The 21,907-nt window shown below is 40.1% G+C and overlaps 1 protein-coding gene across 9 annotated transcripts in view; it reads right to left on the bottom strand.

Moving 5' to 3' along the window:
- Positions 1 to 21,907, bottom strand: part of Herc1 (HECT and RLD domain containing E3 ubiquitin protein ligase family member 1) — a 205,579-nt gene that overhangs the window by 139,529 nt on the left and 44,143 nt on the right. For all 9 annotated transcript variants that reach the window (XM_004628831.3, XM_023712424.1, XM_023712425.1 and 6 more), the window contains exons 2-3: positions 11,811 to 12,766; positions 3,964 to 4,059 (exon numbers count right to left, since the gene is read on the bottom strand). In XM_004628831.3, the coding sequence (XP_004628888.1) occupies positions 3,964 to 4,059; positions 11,811 to 12,740 (1,026 nt within the window). In that variant the 5' untranslated portion in view covers positions 12,741 to 12,766. The remainder of the gene's footprint in view (positions 1 to 3,963; positions 4,060 to 11,810; positions 12,767 to 21,907) is intronic.

The raw sequence follows: 21,907 nt of genomic DNA, 5'->3' as shown, positions 1-21,907 counted from the left end.
AAACTTCTGCAAAATCTGTCTACCTAATTTTTTTCTTTCGGGACTAGCGATTGAACTCAGGACCTTGGGCTTGACAGGCAGGTGCTTATGCCCTTGAGCTACCTCCCCAGCCCTGTCTACTTAATATTTATGACTGAACAATATTCAGTACAAAAATTATAATTTATTTAACCACCTACTTTCAATAAGATATTTAAGTTCTATTTTTTTTTCTTGTCTTTTTTTTTTTTTTTTTTTTTGAGGAACTGGGGATTGAACTCAGGCCCTTTCACTTGCCAGGGAAGCGCTTATTCCACAGAGCCATCTCCCCGGCCCCTCTATTTCATTATTTTTTAGGCCATTTTTAAGACTATAGTTGTTGCTATAGTTTTTATTACTTCCTTATAGAGAATCTAAGAATTGGTATATCAAAAAAGGCCAATAATCCTACAATCTTAAAATTCTTGAAACATACTATAACAAATTGTTAACAAACTATTCCCAAAAATGATGTCTGGGGGCCGGGAAGATGGCTCAGTAGAATAAGCGCTTCCCTGGCAAGCGCAAGGGCCTGAGTTCAATCCCCATTTCCGCAAAAAAAAAAAAAAAAAAGCCAATAATAAAAATGATGTCTGTTTATAATGCTGTCATTATCAACATCCAAAAGGAGGGCTAGCCTCAAAACAATAAGCATCCAATGAGCAATTCAACATATACATACTCATGTACAAAATAAAAGTCATGGTTTCTTTACCATATATGCTAAATATGATGATGACATCTGTTGCTAGTCACAATATCGTCGTTTAAACTCCTCATGGAAAGCACAGGACCCAAGGTGGCTGTCCTGCTCGCCCTGACCGAGGACTGGGTCTGTGTGAGAGTACCGGCGTCACCTCAGCACCCACGTTGTGGATGCGTACCGTGCTTCCTAAAAGTTTTGGGTTTGGGTACTGTGGTGTTTTGTTTGTTTTAATTTTTTGCAAACTTAAGTGGAAAAAAGGAGGATGCCATTAATTTACATGTCCTTATTATCAGGAGAGTCAAAGCTTTTCCATCTATTTGTTTACCACATTTGTAATCTTACTTTCACCCTCTTTATTTATTAGGGGTTAATGGATTTTTTACTGTATGCATTCAGTGAAGACCTTAATCTGACTACAGCTATTCTGAATGCGCTGGATGGTTTGATTTGGTTTGGTTTTTGCCTAACTGAACAAAAAATAAATAAGAACCTTTAAAAGTCACTATATTAGTCTGTGTGCACACTGAATGGGCAGAGATAGGATACTTTTAGTCAGATCCTTTCAATACAATGCAAAACAGCAGAGAGCATAAGCAGCAATAAGCACCTGCCTGGCGAGTATAAGGTCCTGACTTTGATCCCCAGTACCACACACAAGAAAAGCACCAAATAAAGTAAAAAACCTTACTGTTTCCAGTAACTACACAGAAGTAATACTTGGCTTGTTATTTTAGGACAGCAGTGTGTATGTGTGTGTATGTGCATTTGTGTGCATAATATGATTCAACAAATGAGTAATTATAGGATATTCTTAATTTTATCATCCTTGAAAATCAGCAGTTTTAGTTAAAAAGAAAGAGGATTAAATGTAATATACAAAAAGGCTAAGTAAAAACTGTACAGTCCCAGAAGTCACGAGGTGTTTTTTTTTTGTTTGTTTGTTTCTGAAGTGACTTCCATTTATTTTGATACATCTTTTTCCCATGATGATTTACAGGATCTTCAAGCCAATATAAATACTTTATAAATATTTGAATTTTTGGGTATACACCTGCGCAATACCTCAGCAGTATCTTTCAGCAAGAAAATACTGAAGAGTAAAGGCTAGACACAATTACTGGGTACAGTGAAAATCTGCTGCAAATATTTCTGAGGTAAGAAGGCACCACATACCTGTTCGACTAAGAAAACCACCCTTACAACACAGGATGATTTTAATTTTACATAGGACCTAGAACACTTAAGCTGCCAATTAGGTGCTGAATGGCAGAGCAACGTCCCCAGTTTATGCCATGAATTCATAGGGAATGGGTTCCAACAACTCGGGTTCCTTTCCACTGGTCCTCACAAAGTGTGCTTCTCTGGGAGGGGCAGGCTGGTGTTTCAGCTGAACCCAGATACCTTTCTCTTTGGCTTCCTTCTTTTTCTGATCATTTTCCTTGACACGTTTCAGGAAGCTATCACGACTTTTTGAGTGTTTAATATGCTCGATACGCACATTAATCCTCTTGGCAAGTATCTTGCCCTTAACTTGCTTGTTTACAACAATGTCAACAGCATGCTGGGTAACGTTGTAGACTCTTCCCGTTTTGCCATGGTAACATTTGTGAGGCATTCCTTTTTGCACAGTACCCATTCCCTTGATGTCTACAATATCACCCTTTTTGTAGATTCGCATGTATGTAGCCAAAGGAACAACCCCATGTTTTCTAAAAGGCCTGGAAAACATATACCGTGTTCCCCTCCTCTTGCCCTTTGTGTTAGTCATTTTGGCAAATTACTGGAAGATGGCGGTTCCGGCCCACGAGGTGTTTTGACTTTAAACATACCACACATGCACACTCCCTTACACACCACAACTGCCTTGCTTTGCCTGTTAGAAAAGCCTAAGTACAGATAAGGCCAACTCACTAACAGTAAGCACCTCTAGCACCCTCAGCATGGTATTGAAATCAACAATTCTCAATAAAAGAAACGGCAGTGTTGTCCAGCTAATTCCAGTACAAGAAATGCACGTGATGAGCCAGGAACAATGTGCTTCACTAGAAATCAAGGAGCAACAACCTTATGTCAAAAGAATTTAGGAAGAATCTGGAGATATTACTGCCCTGACAAGACAACAGGCCTAAATAAAGCAACACTGCCCTTCACCACAAATAACAATTTAACACTCAAATAGATTTAAGTCTACAAACTCAAAATGATATTTTTTAATCAAGTTAAATGATCAAGCTCAAGTATGATAAAGGATTAGTTCATTAAATTGAAAATAAAAGCAGGTGGGGAAAATCAAGCTTTATTTTGCCTTCCGTACATGGCCTATAGTAATCAAAGAGTTGATAGGGAAGCATCTCTTTATAAAAACATTCTAACTAATAAATGAAAAAGAAAGAACTAGACCACAACAACTAACCACAAATCAATTAAATCTAGCTATTAATCACCACAAAGGGAGGCAACCAGTGGAACCACATGCAAGAACACAATGCCACATACAGAGCTTATCAAGGTGACTAAACCCGAGCCTCATCAAGCCTCTGGCTCCAGGTGCTAATCTGCAGGCACTGCAAAGGACAAAGATGCCGAACTGCATTAGGAGTAACCAATCAGCAAAATACAGATTGAGAAAATCTAGTCTAATAAATAAGTTACTGGAAACATACACTGAAGCAAAGGAAGGAAAAATGTACCAATTCACAGATTTAAAACTTTTTAATGGGCAAGAATGAACTACTGTCCAGGTATGTGTACCTGAGTGACACTACTATGAAGAACCACAAGAAAGTCATTAGTCCAAAAGTCTCGATAGTGTTTATATTCAAGGGAAGAGGAAAGAAGTTATGATGAGGACATGAAAGGTCTTCTCTGACTGGCAAAATTCTATTTCTTTACCTCAGTACAGATAAAAGAGTGTTTACTTAGTAATTCATTAAAACATACATGTGTATATCCTTCTGTATCTGTTTTACTTAATAAAAAAAATCAATTAAATTTACCAGTATATGATCCAATGTTCAAAATAAAATACATTGAAAATACGTTATTTTCCCACCCCTGGCCCAAAACACCTGAGGCTCTACGCTCTAGAGGCAACCACTCAGGCCGCCTTCTTTCGGAGCCTTTTTATGGATTATATTTTTTGTCCCCTCTCCAAAAAGATGTTTTTAATGGTTAAGTACATGCTATATAGTATTTAAGATGAAGTAATGTGTAATGCAAAAGCCACGATGATTACATACCTCTTCAAAGAGACATAATGCTGCCTCATAGAGTGAGCACAGGCCGTCAGATGTTCTAGTTGGCTCTCTCCACTGACTCCGATCAGCAGATGAACCCTATAATTAAACAGTGTAGGATACAGTATGGGAAGGAGAGAGATAGACATATTTAAAATCACTTACATACTCCGTGAAAACAATGCCTATCTTAAGAACTATTTACACACTTTTTGTTTTTTGCTTGTTCGATGGTTTCTGTGGTGCTGGAGATCCAGTCTAGTGTCCTGTGTACATGATGCAACTGTTTTACTTAATAAAAACTTATCAATTAAATTTACCAGTATATGATCTAATATTCAAAATAAAATACATGCTCTACTTCTGAGCCCTGAGGACTGTTTACATGACTGTAGATCAAATCCTAACATTTGGTTTCAAGCCAACTTTTACACATAAGTGTTATAAAAGGCCTGGTTATTGAGTCAAAGGGCAAATTAAGGCCCCCTCCAATCTATGATTATCTTACCTAATAGTGATTTATTTCAAAGAGTCACAAGACTAGAAACAGTCAAAAAGGAGGAATTGGGTAATAAAATATTCTTTGGGTGACTCCCCATGGGCCCCCAGAGTTGCCTCACCCGCCTCCCTAAGGGACACAGGTGAGCAGAATACAGCCAGCATAAGCAATGATCCACAGGGGCAAAAATCTGTCCTCCCTTCTCAGTTTCAGCACAACCAACATTGCAGCAGTCAGCTGATGTCTGTACTAGCAACAAAACACCTTTTTCCTAGTACAGCTGAGGATTCACAGAATTTCTCTTGGGCTTGTTTGCCATAGGAAGGCTCACTGAGAGAAATCATTATCTTAATGAAAAATGATACATTAGAAAGTGAACTATATCCATGGCGCCTCAAATTTCCCTATCTTTAAATATTTCCACCACAAATGTCAAATTCTTTCTATCACTTATCAGTGCTATAATTGTAACACTCTCATTTGTGGCTTTATTTCAAAAGATGCTATATTGCAAAATATAAATCAGATGACCATTTACTTGGTGGATATACAAAAATACTATAAAGGAAAAGCTGACTTACATGTCCTGCCAGATTCCATCCAACTGTAAGGCTCTATGCTTTTATCAATGCAAACTATTTTATACTTATAACTTTGTAATTCCTATAATAAAGGAAATGACTATTTTGAACCAAATACAAAATCTCAATCAATGTCTTCAAACAAAATATCCACAGTATTTAATTCTAATGAAGTTTGGTTACAATTTTTTTTCTTTTTGTTTACAACTGGGAATTGAACCCAAGAACACTGAGCTACATTCCCATCCCTTTTTTATTGTGATAGGTCTTGCTAATTCCTTGCATATCTCTTGCCTCAGCCTCCAAGAATGCTAGGATTATGGGAAGGTGCTACCACATCCAGCTTAGAATTTTTAAAGTTTCATAGTACCTTAAAGTTTTACAGGGTTTTTGTTAATGTTCTATATATTCATCTGCCCTTTTTCTATCCCACCAAGAAAATTAATGTTGTTTTGTTTTAAAGATTTAGCCTGGCTATGCTGCCCAGACTGACCTGAAACTCCTCAGCTCAAGTCTTCCTCCTGCTTCAGTCACATGAACAGTCAGCACTGTGGGCACATACCACTGTACCAAGCTTACAATGGTAAAATTTTGATCAACTTGTATCTTCTGGGAAGATTATATATACATATATATCTCTAAGTACCTTCAAATCACTTAAACAGGACTCATTTTAGAGAGTTCTCCAACAGCTGGTATAGTGTAAAACTTTTCTTCTGTTGATTCTCCTCTGCCTTCAAAACTTCCTGTAATGGAGCCAGGTGTGGTGGTACACACCTGTGATCCCAGTACTCTGGGAGGCTGAGGAAGGACACACACTTGAGCCCAGCCTGTGGAACTTAGCGACCAGCAAAACCCAGACTCAAAATAAAAAATTGGTTGGGGATTCAGCTCAATGCAAGACTTTAGGTTAAATCTCTAGTACTAGAAGAAAAACAAAAAAACTTCTGTGATGAAGCCAAGGTAAATGGCTTTTCATACCACTTTGCTTACTCCAGCAAAGCTGAATGAAGCTCAGTATTTTCTTTCTTTTCAGATGGCTCCCTTTCCAATTTCTAAGAAGTGCTTATAGTTTAAAATGTAAAGCTTGGGTTGAGGGTGAAGGTCAGTGATAGAATAGCTGCCTATCCTGTATGAGGCCCTGCCTTTCATTACCAGCACCACCACCAAGAAAACAAGCTCAAGCTTCCTATCAAGTTCTCTGTTACCCCTATTCCATCATTTATTATCTCTTAACTATTTTTTTCTGCTTGCTGTCAATAGCTAATCCGATTCTTCCAATCACAGCACATGCTTATCTCTTTACATTTTTGGTTCCACCTAGCTGGTTTCTCTCTCCTCTCCTCTCCTCTCTCTCCTCTCTCCCTCCTCCTCTTTTTCTCCCCCCCCCCCTTTCTTCTATTTCTGAGCAGGATAAACAGGATCTCCAAACCGCCTAGGCTAGCTTGCACTTGTGATCCTCCTACCTGAGCCTCCCAAGTAACTGGGACTACACGTGTGTGCCAGCTTAGCCATTTCGGTTATTGCTGGTTCACTTTTTGTCAAGTCAGTTTTCTTCATAATTACTTAAGGTGTTGTTTCTAAAGTTTTAATGATATTAATTAGCGGGCAATCTTGATTCAAAAAGTATAGACAGGTCTGAGATTGTGCATTTTTTTTTTTCTTTTTTCAGTACTGTGGATCAAATTCAAGGGCATTCTAGCACTGAATTATATCCTAACCCTTTTTATTTGGAGACCAGGGGTTAGAGAAGTCTTACTAAATTGCCCAGGCGGAGCTTAAACTTGTGATCCTCAGGAATGTGCGACCATGACTGTCAAGATTCTGCAGTTCTAACAAGTCCTCGGTGATGTCCACGCTACTATCTGAGGCCCATACTTTAGAGGGCTGGAATCACAAAAAAGCTGAGTATACCAAAAAGCAACCTGTCCCTAGACACACAATGTGTTGCTATAGCAGCCAACACTTTGGCACAATTTCTCTACATTCTTCAATAGCTACGCAGCATTTCTGTGGCTCCATTATTTAAAGGCCACCTCTAATGATTACTAAACCAAGTGATGAGGAACAAACTGCTATAACTTCCTAGTAGCTGGCACCAAAGACATCATAATCCTCTTCTTATGCTTTTCTAGGACAATGTTGAAAACAACAAAAGTGACCAATCTAGGCTTAAGTCTAGGCTCTACCACTTACTGGTCATGAGAATGTCCTCATCTTTAGACAGGATTGAAAAGACAAACATACAGTCTGCCTGTGTGCTTGGCACAATGTCTGATACACAGTAAGATCTCAAAACTGACAGCAGTGATCATTTAATATTATGTACACTGAAAAAGAAAATACTAGGAATATTAAATCCTTGCTAAATTTAAAAATATTTTACAAGATAAATATAAATACAAATATTAAACCAAGTCTGGGGTATAGCCCAGGGGTAGAGCACTTGCCTAGCAGGTATAAAGCCCTAAGTGTGATCCCGAGTACTAAAAATAAAATAAAACAAATGCCTACACTAATAAAATACTTCGCGTATTCTCTGTAACACAGACTGTCATTGGTTTACGTTCTTTCCCAAGAAAAGTCAAGTAGTTGAGAGTGAGTCTACTCTAATCAGAATCAGAAACATTCATACAATTCACTCCACATAGAATTATTATTATTGTGTTTCATAAGTACGCTGCATAATAAGAAAGTTAAAACTGCGTTTTTAAAGAAATTAGGTTGTGTAAAATTATAGTTCATTAAATGTGCAACTTCATATACCATTAATATTTGATAGGAAGTATAATAGTCTAAGTAAAAATTAAAGTAACATAAAGTTACAATTTTTAAATTATGCATTTAAAAAATTATTCATTTAATTACCTTTGCTTAGATAACTACCATCCAAAATAACATACCTTTCTCCCAACATTTGTCTAAAGTATTCAAGGATATACAACTAGCAGAAGAACATTTCCTTAAGGTTCTGTTTTCACTCAAAATTGCTTCAGTGACTCTTCCCTACCTACAAATTAAGTCCCCAAGTCGTATAGCATAAGATACAGGGCCTGTCTCACTCACAGCCTCATCTCATCTAATTCTGCCCCACACATCCGGGAGCTTGCTCCCCTACACCCTGGCCACTCTGTGAGTTTTGGTCTTCCCTTCCTCAGCTACTCCCACTTGTGCACTTCCTGAAGCTCCTTCCCTCACAAGGCCCACTTCTTAGGTCCACAAACCTCTTCCCAATGCAGATCTTTACTGCTCAGCAGAGCAAATTATCTTTAGCTTGAAACGCATGTCCCTCTCTCATGCAATAAATCATCAACTATCTAGAGCATGGCTTTTTAACCCAGCACCTAACAATATCTGGAACACAGTACCTAGTAAACATCCAACGGCATCAAAGGCCAGAAGAGTTTGGTTTTTTTAGAATTTGAAGATATATGCACACTTACATTATAATACGAATAACTTTGTATTTCCCCCCACATGTATTTAAACATGAAAACTATTTTATGTGGGCCTACTCAAATACATACTTGGTAGCTCAGTTTAAGAGTCACACAAATAAATATAATTCACAGACTGAACTTACTTTGTTAGGCTCAGTACTTAACTGACAGTTATGTGCCTCTCCCTCTATCTTATTATGGCTTAAACCCTGTCCGAGTCATGAAGAGGCCAAGAAACTCATGGGTTCTAATCTACCACGAGAGGTTCACACATTATGAGTTCTCAGAGAACACAGTAAAGGGTAAGAAACTTGAGCTCTGTAGACCAAGAGCATTAGATTTAATCATTCATTATGCAAGAAGCAATAACCAGTGCAAAATTCAATTAGATAACCATTCCTTTCCCCTAAAGCCAATCTGAATTTTTAATTTAAATTATATCTAATGCACGCCTATGGTAACTTTGAGAGAGCCAAATTAAATCAAACACACAGAATTCTTCCCGGGAGTAGATCCACAATTCCAAAGAAAGCAGTATAGATCTCTAAAGCCCCACTGGCCCAACAAGGAGCTATGTTACGGGTACTGTATGGCCTTGGAGCCCTGCAGGCTTCAGTTGGTATTTTGTCCAGGAATGAGACACCAAGTAGAGATAAAGCTGAAAATCCAGCAATAAAATAAACATATCTTACATCTACTTTAAGGTAATCATTAATGGGGGAGAAAAAATCAAGTAAACAATAAAATAATAAACAATAAAAACTGCATAGAACAGTCAGAAAAATCATAAGCTCTGCAGACAGACTGAGGGTTGCAGAATTACCTACCATCACGCACGACCTGGCAGGTGCTTACGCCAGGAGTGCATGCTATGTTACTCTGGTGTCCAGTGTACTTGCAAATCAAGCCCCTACCACAGTTGGTCCATCGTCAAGATCAGGGTAGCTAACATGGCCACACAGTCAGCATGATAAATGAATGAGATAGCACATGTAGAGGGCCTGCTGGCTGGAAGGCACTCAACCAAAGTGAATTCTCTTCCTCCCTTATCCTAGGTAGCATGGGGTGGTAAAAGAAAGAAGCCCAGAAAAATAATCGGATGGGATATTACAGGCTAATTAAATGACAAGTAAAACACTGTTTTAAATAGGCACACACATTTACTGTAAAGATTTCATAGGTTTGTAGAGCAATGTACACTATCAATCAGTAGTCTAGGTTCCTGGGTAATCCCTTCCTTGTAGGAATGGTATTATAGGATAAGACCTTAGAGGTTCAGGAGGGGACGAGGCCTCTGGCTCAATATGCAGCATTTTGCTCCAGAAGTGGATTTATCATGGGCAAGTATATAATTATAACTATACTGTGTTAATATCTTTTGGGAAAGTTTTGTTTTGATTTCTTAAAATAGGGTCTAACTATATAGCCTTAACTGGCCTAAAAATAATGATCCAACTGCCTCAGCCTCCCCACTGCTGGGATTCCAGGTGTGTACTACCATGCCTGGTTCGATACATTTTTGTAATGAAGACAATGCAAAATAAATGGATGGTAAGCTGAGGAAATGACTTTCACAAAAATTAACATATGACAGCAAGTAGATATGCTATTTAGGTCATTAACACTACAGATTTGAAAGCAGTAAGTAAACGTTACTTATAAAATAAGAGAATCTCACTAGAGAGTACTAAGAATCAGGAAACAAAATTAGAAAAACATGTGCAAATGAGAATAAAAACCACAAAGAGGCTACCTACCCCAGCTGTTATCTGAAGATTCTTACCTTACGTTCATTTAACACTAAGACATCCAAATTTTCATAGATTTTATAATTGAAAATCTTTAACTACTTAAATACGATAAAATTACAAAAATGGAAAAATTGTTTGTTAAAAAATGGCTCAGTATTTACAACTGAGTTCATAAATGCAAACAACTCAAGTAACATTTTTAAATGGTCCTGTTTTAAAAACAAATTCAACATAGTGTTTTTTTCATGAAACAGTGCTATTAATTCTAAAGCACTGCATTGCACTTGTTTGAAGAGAAAAAAAGATTTGAGACACATAATCCAAAAGTGACATATTTAGTTGTTTTAACTAAAAAATTCATTAGTTAAAATTTGTGAATAAAGCACACCAAAAGTAGAGTGACAATGTCATCTAACTGAAATTAAGTCATCTTAAAAGTTTTTGATGGGGCCGTGGGGATAGCTCAGTAGAATAAGCACTTCCCTGGCAAGTGCAAGGGCCTGGGTTCAATCCTCAGTTCCACCAAAAAAAAAAAAAAAAAAGTATTTGAGTCTTGGGTTAGGGTGATAGCTCAGCAGTCTAAGTGCCTGCCTAGCAAGCACAAAGACCCAGGTTCAATCCCAGTACCAGGTTTTCACAAAGTTACTACATTTCAGTATTAAAACTAAAATTGTTTATTCTTCAATATGGTGTCCCAAGTTATGACGCCGTAACTTGGAAACTCAAGCAGTTTCCTCGGACAACATCTCCTTTTTAGACTTCTGTGTGGCTCCTCACTTCCCTCCTTGCAGGTCTCTACTTACATGTCACAACTCAAGAGTCCTTCCTTAAGCACACTGACTAACATAGCACACCTATCAGCTCACAGCCTGCTCCAGGAGCCTGTCACTCTCTAGTCCCTGTGCTGCTCCTCTCTCAGCTTAGCACTTCTTACCACTTGGAATTATATACGTAGTGCCTGACTCACCCTAAGCTCTTAGCTCTGTGAAGGTAGAAACTTACCCACAGGCCCCAGGCCAACACTGCTATACCACAAGTGTTAACAAAATCTGGGAAGGATGAAATTGCAAACGTTTTAAGTTTTCCTGCTAACTTGGCAAGGTCCCTCACTTTATGTAAGTTTATAAACACACAGAAGTGAAGTGAGTTTCCCAAACTCACATAAATCTTGAAATCAAAATCATAAATCTGCCTCCTAATCCAGTGGTCTTAATTCTGTACCAAGTGGCCTCTCCCTGTTTATCAACATGTATGAGTTGCTTCATGCAAAGTACATAAATATTTAACCTACCAAACACCAGCAGAACTTTCAAAGCATTTACTATTACCACTAATTCACTAAAAGCTGTGTGCCTTACTCAAAAATTGTTACAAAATTTAAAACTGACATTTATATTTGGGCACGGTTGCATGCACCTATAATCCCAGCCCTTGGGAGGCTGAGGCAGGAGAATCACCTGGAGTTCAAGGCCAATCTAGGCAACACAAGGAGTTCAAGGTTAGCCCAGACTATAGAGCAAGACCCTATCTCAGAAATCCAAAATGAGAAATGAATAAAGTTGACATTTATAGTACATACCAAAGAACGTCTCATCTGCATTAATATAGTCATAAAGCAGTCAAAGCTGATCATTCCTTCCTGACTTGACAATAGTTTGTTTTTCTCCATGGTATTTACAACTGCTGAAGCCCCCAAAGCCATTTCTATCCATTCAAGAAGATACCGCAAAGAGCCTCGCTGAGCTGCTAAACCAAGCAGCAACTCAGAGGCTAATCTACGACCTAACGTGTCCGCGCCAGAATTGGGAATAGTTACTCCTTTAAGAAATGTCGTTACTTGTGATAAGCAGTCCAAGCCCATGGGAGGAATCTTGCTTTCATTTGCTAAAGATAATGGAGGCAAAGAGCTCACAACTTCGATTGCAGTATGAATAACATCATTGCAAAGACTAAGGCCAGGTCCCGACACGGGCATCATCCAACTTTGTCTCAGAAGTGCAAATAATAAGCTTAAACCAGTTCGAACACCCATTTCTATAAGTGCATCAGTGCTGGACCGAGGACGTTCACTAACAGAATGGACATCTGCTGAACCAGAGCTGCTCTCCGGAGAATGCTGCTGCTGTTTCACTTTGCCTTTGTCATGGTATTTATTAGAAAGTGCATGGAAGACTCTCTGGAGGACAAGCAGTCTTTTCCGCAGGGCCCCAGCAAATGGAGAATCTGAACAAACCATCTTCGCTAGCGCCAGCTGGCTGCTAAGAAGGGCATCCAAATAATGGTCCTGCTCGTCACTCGAAAGAGACTCTCGCTCGAAGTCTGGCAACTGTGGTCCTTTGAGACATAAAACTTGTTGGGGCAAAGGTACTACTTCCTTATTGCTGACTAGTTTAGAATACAGGATAGCAACTCCCTCTCTTGTAGCAATAGATTCGCTGTCCTCTGTAATCCAGGAGCTGTTCAGGTGTTCGAGCCATTTCAGTTTCACTGGTGGAACCATAGTTGCCATGTTGACTTACTCTTCAGCCATCAGTTCTGTAAAGGGAGAGGAAAAAACAGTCAACAACTTAGATGGGAGATTCATTATAAGTTTCTAACTTCCATCTTGTATTACAATTCGTGATTTCAAACTGGTGAAATGAAAATGAAGTATGGAGCTGAATTCATGGTACTGTATAAACATTGGGGGGTTTTTTTGTTTATTTTTGTTTTTGTATTTTAAAGAAGGGTCTACAGGGTATTCAGGGTCTCACTACTAGATTGGACTCGTAGTGATCCGTCTGTTTACAGCCTCCCAAGAGCTGAGATTACAGGTGTGCTCCACCACGCCCAGTCTCAATGGCTATTTTAGCACGCTCTGGGGGTGGGTCCAGAACAGCAGGTCCGGGAATTGAACCCCCAGCCCCTGCGCCTGCTTGCAGGCACTTTAATCCGAATGTTGGTATTTTAACCTTTGATAAATCCATGGTTTACTGACATAAAAGAGAAATGGGCAAAAGGATATAGAAACTTTTCTTAATAATCTTTACAACTTTTCTATAAACCTAAATTTCCAAAATTAAATATATATATATGTATTTTTTTAATTTATTTATTTTAAAAGATTGTGACTTCTTCAGACTTCCCTTTTCCCTTTAAGTTCTAATGTCACATCACTCCCAAGTTTTCATCTCAAACAAGACTTCTTCCCTGAACTCATTCAGATTATTCTCAAAAAAATTTATAGTACTCTTTTTACCTTGACACATGGACATCTAGCAGGTATTTCAAAGTCTACATATCTAAGTTTGAATTCCTAATCCATCATAATCACCACAAGAACTCAGACCTGTTCCTCCCATAGACTTCCTCATCTCAGTAATTAACAAGTCCATCACCATCCTAGATCAATGATAATGACCCTTTAAAAAAATTATGTATTTTTGGTACCATGAATTGAACTCAGGACCTTGTGCTTGCCCAGACAGGCACTGTGCCACTGAGCTATATCCCTGGCCCATGGCAACCCTTCCAGAGACCAGTACCCAAACTACACCCCAAATCCCACTTATCTATCACAAAGTGCCAATGCTGCAACCAAAGCCTTACTGAGATTTTAGTTCAGATAAAAACAAGGCATATCTTTTGTCTTAAAACAACTTGCATGCCACAGGTTCAGCACCACTGTCTTAGATTATTGCAGATTATCATGGAGTCCTTCTCTAACACTCCAAATTTCATTGGTGAGCCCTATTTTCACAAACTTTATTCAGAACCCAATTCGCTTTCCCACTCCATTACTACAACTCTGGTCCAAGTCATCAACTCATGGGTCACTGAAAGAGCCCTCCTAGAGGTTTCCTGCCATCAACCTTTACCCCTCTATGGCCCCTTTCAATAAAGTAAATAAATGAAGCTTCGAAATGTAAGTCAGGCAGCTCTCCAGAGTCAGGTGGGGTAGCCTGGGATTGCCCAGTTGCAATGGTTTAGATCTAAAATGATCCCCAAAGCCTCGTGTTTGGAAGGTGACTAGATTAGGAGGGAAATACAGCTGGCCTGCTCAACAGAAGTGGGGCCTGTGGGAAGGCCACTGTGAGTGTGGTCTGAAGCGCCTGCCTCACTTCTGGGGCCCGCCCCAGGCGAGGGGCTTTTCTCTCCCAGTACCTTCCACCATGCTGCTTCTGCTGCAGCCAGGTGTGAGAGAACTGGAACGAGAGCCAAAGTAAACCTCTCTCCTTTACGCTGAGGGTTAAAATCAGAAATTTTACCCCAGAGAAAAGTGACTAGGACACCAATGCTGTGGCCAAGAATAACTAAAAAGAAGATATAGTTGTTGTCATCTGTTTAAAGGCACAAGGGAGCTCTGAAGGAACCTGCGCAACAAATGACTGCAGGCTGGAAGGAATTGCAGAAAAGTAAGTTGACGCTGTGAAAATACTTTCCCCTTAGATATATCTGCTAGTTCTAAGCAGAGAATAGTGGGTTGAGAATCAAACTTTTTTCTTATGCAGACAGTAACTGCTTAAAGATAAGAGAATCCATTAAAGCTTTTGGCTGTATTAAGCTCACAAAAACAAAGCTGGGAACTAAGAATCTAGGATTAGAATTTAAAGGGAGACATGGGGAAATAGCCCTCTTCAGATGTCTGCTAAATTCTAAAGCTACATAAAACAGAAGGCTAGGAGCTAAGCAAAAGCCCCTAAAAAGTACAGCAGCAGTTTCAGCACTGTCATATTAAGAAGAAAGAGACTCAAGCTCAGGAGCAGCCAGGCTAGGACCACAATGAATATGCAAAGTTCTTAGATGAAAGCTTCTACAGGGCTAGCACCCATAAGCTAAGCAAATTAAAGGGAATCTGAGCTTTACAAAACTACAAACCAACTTTTACTCAACCTCCTTCTTACTATCTATGGGGTTATATACAATGCTGAGCACTTAATAAAGAATTACTAGAGCTGGACATGATGGCACACACCTGTAATCCCAGCACTCAGGAGTCTGAGGTAGGAGGGTTGCCATGAGTTCAAGGCCAGCATGGGCTACAAAACAAGTTAAAGACCAACCTGCACTATATAGTGAGGCCCTATATCAAAAAAATGAAAATTAAAAAGAATTATGAAGCATGCCTAGACATGAATATCATGCTATCGACTAAGAAAATAGATCTAAAGATAATCCAACTTCAGTATCTTTATAAATGGAAAAAGCAGATAAAAAGATGGAAAAATTCACCAGAGGGTTATAAAATGAAATTTTTTAAAGTAAATGGATATTCTAGAACTGAAAAAACAATAACTGAAATACATATGTGCAAGAGATCACTTCTTTTTGCTTAAAAACCCTCAATAGCTTTCCCTCTCAGATTAATAGGCATAACTCTTAAAATAACCAATTAAGGTGGTGTACAACACAGCCTGCCCACTACCTCTTGGACCTCATTTCTACCTTACCTGTTTACTTGGCCCCAGATACACTGATCTCCTTGTCATGTACAGAACGTACAGAATAATCCATATATCCTCAGACTGTAAATTTCCCCAGATATTAGTGCTGCCTACCTGCCCTTACTATCCTCTTGCTCTGTGGCTGCTCTGTAACATAGGTAAGGAAAGAATAGGCTGATTGGGGCTGGCACTTTTTATCTCTACCTTTGAGGCTGATTACTTTCCAGCTAGGTCTTACTTTTGGGGAAATGCAGTTAAGTCTTCACTAAACATCACTATTGTACAAAACATATAAAAGTACCTACATCTATCCCTCGTGCAAGTCATAAGTAATTTTGTTTTTTGGTTGTTTTTTTGTTTTTTGTTTTTTTTTTTTGCCATAGGTAATTTTGCTCTAATCTATATTTTCCTGATTATTAGTCACTCTGAACATCTTATGCTTACTGGTCCTTTGGATAAACACTTCTGGGAAATGTTTATTCATGCATTATCCTGTCTGGTCAACTTATAAAGTAGGGTGAGGGGTGTGTGCGTGCGTGCGTGCGTGCGTGCGTGCGTGCGTGTGTGTGTGTGTGTTTTATCAGTCTGTCAATACTGCAAACGTTTCTTCTCTCTTTTGCATATATACACATCTTTTCTGTTAAAGTTTCTGTTTTTCACTCTTGGTCAAAGAGAGTTTTTTTACCTTACTCTCACACCCAGGCATTTGCTGTTTTTTGGTGGTTGTTCTTTTTGTTTGTTTTCGTTTTTTGAGATGGGGTTTCATTAAGTAGTTTGAGCTGGCCTTGGCCTTGAGCTCACTTTGTAGCCTAAGCTGGTCTTGAACTTGCAATGATCCTCCTGCCTCAGCCTCCCAAGTTCTGGAATTACAAGTGTGTGCCACCAGGCCTGGCTGCTTCTCTCTCTCTTCTCTTCTTTTTTCTTTTCTTTTGTTTTTGAGACAGGGTCTCACTGTGTAGTTCAAGCTGGCCTTGAGCTCATTCTGTAACTCAAGCTGGTCTCAAACTCCCAACTACGTTCTTGCCTCAGCCTCCCAAGTGCTAGGATTACAGGCGTGCACAACCACAGCCCACTTAATTTTCTAAAGAGATATTTGGTTTTCTTTTTTTACATGTGTCTTTAGTCCATCTAGAGTTAAAGCAAATTCTGTGTCCATGTGAAATTTTAATAACTATACAACGTAAAACTGTTCCTAGGTGAATGCTAATTATAACACCAGCATTTATTATGTACCTAAGACTTCAAGGCAGTCAAGGACAATGGCAATTACAGACTATCTTGCCAAAATTCTTTCCCCAAGGATAAGGCAAAAAAATGAAATTCCACACCAAAGTACACTGGTTGTATAGTTTGAAGATTACAGAATGCTACAATTGCAAATAAAAAATAAAAATGCAAAATAAAGGAGAAAAATCACTCAATTCCAGGGTATACACTCTCACTTCACTCTAGCCACAGACCAACTAAGAAAATTGCAAATAGGAAGGAAGCAGGAGTCTGGTGAAAGGCCCTAAAGGTGACTCAGGGTAAGAGCCATAAAGCTCAAATCCAGGCCAAAGCTGAAAATACTTCAAAGGCATGCTGGCGCATCAGAACACAGACTATGGGGAAGAAACTTCAGAGGACATTTCATTTTAAGGGGCAGGAATGAATTAAAAGAGTAGATACAATGTAAACAGACAAGTGTGACTTAAATGAGCACTTGTTGGGGGACGGGGCGATAGCTCAATAGAATAAGCGCTTGCTTGGCAAGCGTAACATCCTGAGTTCAATCCCCGGTACCAGAAAAAATAAATAAATAAAAATAAAATGAGCACTTGTTAAAATGTAGAATGGCGGGGGAAAGGAGAGTAAGGTAACAAGAAGGATCATTTGGCACCTAAGTGGTGGTGAAGGGTAGAAAAAGAGAAACAAGAATTGCTTAAGAGGGACCGGGGAGATGGCTCAATAGAATAAGTGCTTGCCTGGCAAATGCAAGTGCCTGAGTTCAATCCTTGGTTCCGCAAAAAAAAGAATTGCTTAGGATTCTGTGAAGCAAAAGAAATCCACATAACCCAAGATATGACAACCTTTTCCTCAAAAAATCAGAAGGAACCCCTGCTAACTACTTGAACTTTACTATATTGGCAGAGAAGTGTATAATTAGATTAGAAATAGCATAAAATACCCAAGATAATAAAAACGAGCAAAAGAAAACTCAAGTCTATAAAAGTTACTACAGAAAATCAAGGTATAAAATTATATCAACTGAAAGGAATTCACTAATAATAATGAAGCAAAATGAACTATAATAATCAAACAAAATTAAATGAACCGAAACACGATCTTAAAAGCTTTGAATCACAAATGCAACGTTAAAACACAGAAACAGACAAAGAAAATAAAAGAGAAAAAAGAAAGGGATGGAAGGAAGGATGCAAAAGATTAAATTCAGGAAAGAAAAATAAAAACCAAATTATTTCAGAAATGAAAAACAGATTATAAGGGCTAGGGAGATAGCTCAGTGGACTAATCACCTGCTTAGGCAAGCAAAGGGACAGAGTTCGATCCCTGGCACCACAGGTCGCACCAGCCCTGTCCCTGTGCACACTGAACACTGAGCTGGCCACCGAGTCCAGGAGTGGTGGCATAAGCCTTTAATCCCAGCGTGGGGAGGCTGAAACAGGAGGATCACCACAAGTCTAACCTGTGTAGTGAGATCCAGTACAAAAATACATTTAAAAAAAACAGATTATAATATGTTAAAGAATCAACTCAATGACAAAGAAAAATAAAAAGAGTCAGATCGAAGTAAAAACAGGTATGAGTGTGGTGAAACAAGCCTATATTACTGAACTTCAGGAGCCTGAAGCAGGAAGATTACCAAATTCAAGCCTAACTTGGAACATTTAGAAGCTCAGTGAAATTTTATCTCAAAGACTGTTTAAGGGGGCTGAGGGGCACAACTCAGTGTAAAGACCCTGGATTCAGTAAGCACCACAAAAGCAAAACAGAGTACAAACAGATGGTACACAAAGAAGGAATTGTACTTGTATGATAGGTTGAGCATCCCTTATTCAAAATGCTTGGAACCAGAAGGTCAGATGTTTTCAGATTTTGGAATACTTCTTTACACAAAATGAGGTATCCTGGAGAGGGAAAACCCAAGTCTAAACAAAATTAATTTATATTTCATATATACCTTATACACATAGCCTGAAGATAATTTTTCCCAAATGGTGTTAGTGCAACTGCATTTTGACAGTGATCTCATATCACATGATGTTAGGCATGGCATTATCCACTTGTAATTCCATGTTTGCACTTAAACATGATTTTTGGAGCATTTGGGATTTTCAGATTAGACATATTCAATTTCTCCTGGATTAGCTAAAAGAAAGAGGAAGAAGGGAGAGGGGAGAAGAAAGGGATGGAAAGAAAAAGAGGAGGAGAGGAAGATAGGAGGACAGGGGCAAAGAAAGGGGTGGAGTGGGGTGGGGTGGGGTGGGGTGGAGTGGATGGAGTGGAGTAGAATGGAGTGGAGTGGAACAGGCTGGTTTTAACTATAATCCATAGGGTATAAGTGATGCTCACCTGTAATCCCAGTATTCTGTAAGGCTCAGGCAGGAAGATCACAAGTTTGAGCCTAGTCTTAACAACTTAGTGACTTAGCAAGACTCTATATCAAAATAAAAAATGGCTGTGGAGGGGCCAGGGAGATAGCTCAGTAGAATAAGTGCTTGCCTGGATGTAGAGAGCCCATGCCGCGAATCGCGGCTTCAGAACCAAAACTCCTAGGGACCATTGGGTGAGGCCTGCTGCAGCCCTTGAAGCCTGCGCTAGATTACCCCTGCCACCGAGTGTGCCAAGATGGCGCTCATTTCCTGCTTCCGCAGTCGCTATACACCCGCCTATAATGATGTAAGATACCTTCCCTGAGATTGTAACCAATGGCGCTGTAACATGTATCAACCCTCGATTGGACAGTGTGAGGATATAAAAGAAACGCTCCGCGACGCGGAGGGTCAGAGACAGGAAGAGGGACGGAGAGAGGAACTGTGCTCTCTCGGGGCGCATCACTCAGGAGAACGATTAAAGCCTTTCCGCCGCACAAATCGTGTTGAGTGCTTTCCTGCTGGACGGGAGGGCGCCCGACACCTGGAAAGCGCAGGGTCCTGAGTTCAATCCCTGGTACCGCTAAAAAGAAGAAAAAAAAATGGCTATAGATGTAGCTCAGTGCAATCCCCAGTGCCACCACCATTACCAGGGGTAGAGGAGGGATCAAAGAAGACTTTCAAAAGTAGAACAAAATATCTGAATCAGTACTTTAAGGGATCACAAAGTACCTGCAAAGATTAACCCCAGAACAATCAACTCCAAGACATAGCCTGATTTCAAAGTTAAAGATAAAACTCTAAAAGCCTCTCTAAGCAAAAACACAAAATAACTCAAAAGGGCTAAAGCATTAGCCTGGAATCAAGGAAGGAGGCCAAGATGCCGGCAGATAAGATCCTCCAACAGCCAGTAAATGAGATCCTCCAGCAATCATCTCTCTGAGCCACTTTGAACAGGTACCTCCAGAAAGCTAAGACACCAGGTAAGATATCACTAAGCCCTGTTTTGTTGCACTAAGAAAGACACTGAAAAGGTAGGGAGGAAAAGACTGCCCATGTCACTCTTCCCCCAACTCCACCTCAGCTTCAGGGAGAGAAGGAATTAAATCCAGGCTTGCAAACCTAGTACCACACTTGCCATGGTGAAATTCCATGCCCTATGCCGCAGGCCTGTACCTGTAGGCTGAGCCCCTGACATCAAGTGAGGCAAGAACAGTGAATGGACTGCTCTACCACCCTTGCCCAACCTCGGGCAGCAGGGTGGGGAACAGGATGACAGCCACTGGAGAGCACAGCTCTTTGCCTCAGAGCTCAGTGCCAGGCCCATCACAGTAAGACACAACACTAGCCAAAACTCAAAGGTAGAGCTTGTAGACATGCCTCCAGCCCTGCTCATCACAGGGGCAGCTTTAGTTTTGGCCCACTCACTACCAGCCTTGGAGTAGTCCTGGGGCTCACCACCACCTGCAATGCACAGCATTGTAAGTACTGTGTTAGGTTTCGCCATCTGGGTACTGATTTCCAAGGTCATTTCCTGTGTTTACTGTCCTGTTCTGCCTGTAGCACATGGAGCCTCCTTCCATCCTGTGCTGTCCAGGGTTGGGGTGAAGGCAGTTCAGGAGGCAGTTCAAGGAGTGCAATAACACTCCTCCAGCTGAGTGTTAGCCTTCACAATCAAGGGGCTGTGTCTACACCCTCCTCCAACCTTGGAGAGCACAACTAACCCCAAATTGACCTGCCTGGGCAACAGGCTAAGACCTAAACCTGGAAGAGATTTGTTTCAGCCTGTACCACTGCCAGCTACAATACAAATCTGGGTACACCCCAGACTACACATGTCCTTTTGGCTGTGAAACTAACATGTGACCCAGTTAACATCTGCTTTGGTGACCACTGAACTGCCTTCACCCCAACCCTGGACAGCACAGGATGGAAGAAGGCTCCATGTGCTACAGGCAAAACAGGACAGTAAACACAGGAAATGACCTTGGAAATCAGTACCCAGATGGTGAAACCTAACACAGTACTTACAGGGCAGATCCTCACAGTCCCCATGTACAGCCCAATGCCTGCCACTAGTGCAGCCTCTGGAACAGCCCCAGTGTCAGGCAAACACACGGCCCAGTTGATCACACTTCTATTCCAGTGCCCATCACTGGTTGCAGCAGTGGTCCTGAGCCAGGTTAAGAAGAACTGAATAAGAATCTTAACCTTTGATGCCTAAATGATATCACACAAGCATAAAAGGAACCAGGATGTCACCTAAAAGTCAAAACAAGGAAATAAGGCACCATAAGGCTCGAATGAACCTGATTCCCCTACCTGCCAACCTGCTTGCCAGAAGAGGCACTACTCTCTGCAGGGAACTCACTAAGTACCTAAGCTATCAATGGTAAGCACAGGATGTCCTAAAAGGAATTGTACAGGTCCTGGGGACATATGGAGACACCTGAAAACTCACACTGGACACTTCAAGGACTTTGTTCACTGAGATGCAAAACTGCCAGACAACTCTGACCACAGATGTTTACTAACATCTTCCCATCTAATGTCTCCTGCCTTCTTTCCATTCCTATCAAAGGGAAACAGTTCTCTTTGTTCACTGTAGATAGCCTTAGTGCTCTCTGCCTACCTGCACCCAAATTCCATGCCACACGGCT

The sequence above is a fragment of the Octodon degus genome, unplaced genomic scaffold, assembly GCF_000260255.1.
Source record: "Octodon degus isolate 3935 unplaced genomic scaffold, OctDeg1.0 scaffold00026, whole genome shotgun sequence".
NCBI lineage: Eukaryota > Metazoa > Chordata > Mammalia > Rodentia > Octodontidae > Octodon > Octodon degus.
Note: the sequence above shows the minus strand (reverse complement) of the source record. Positions and strands in the feature narration are given on the sequence as shown.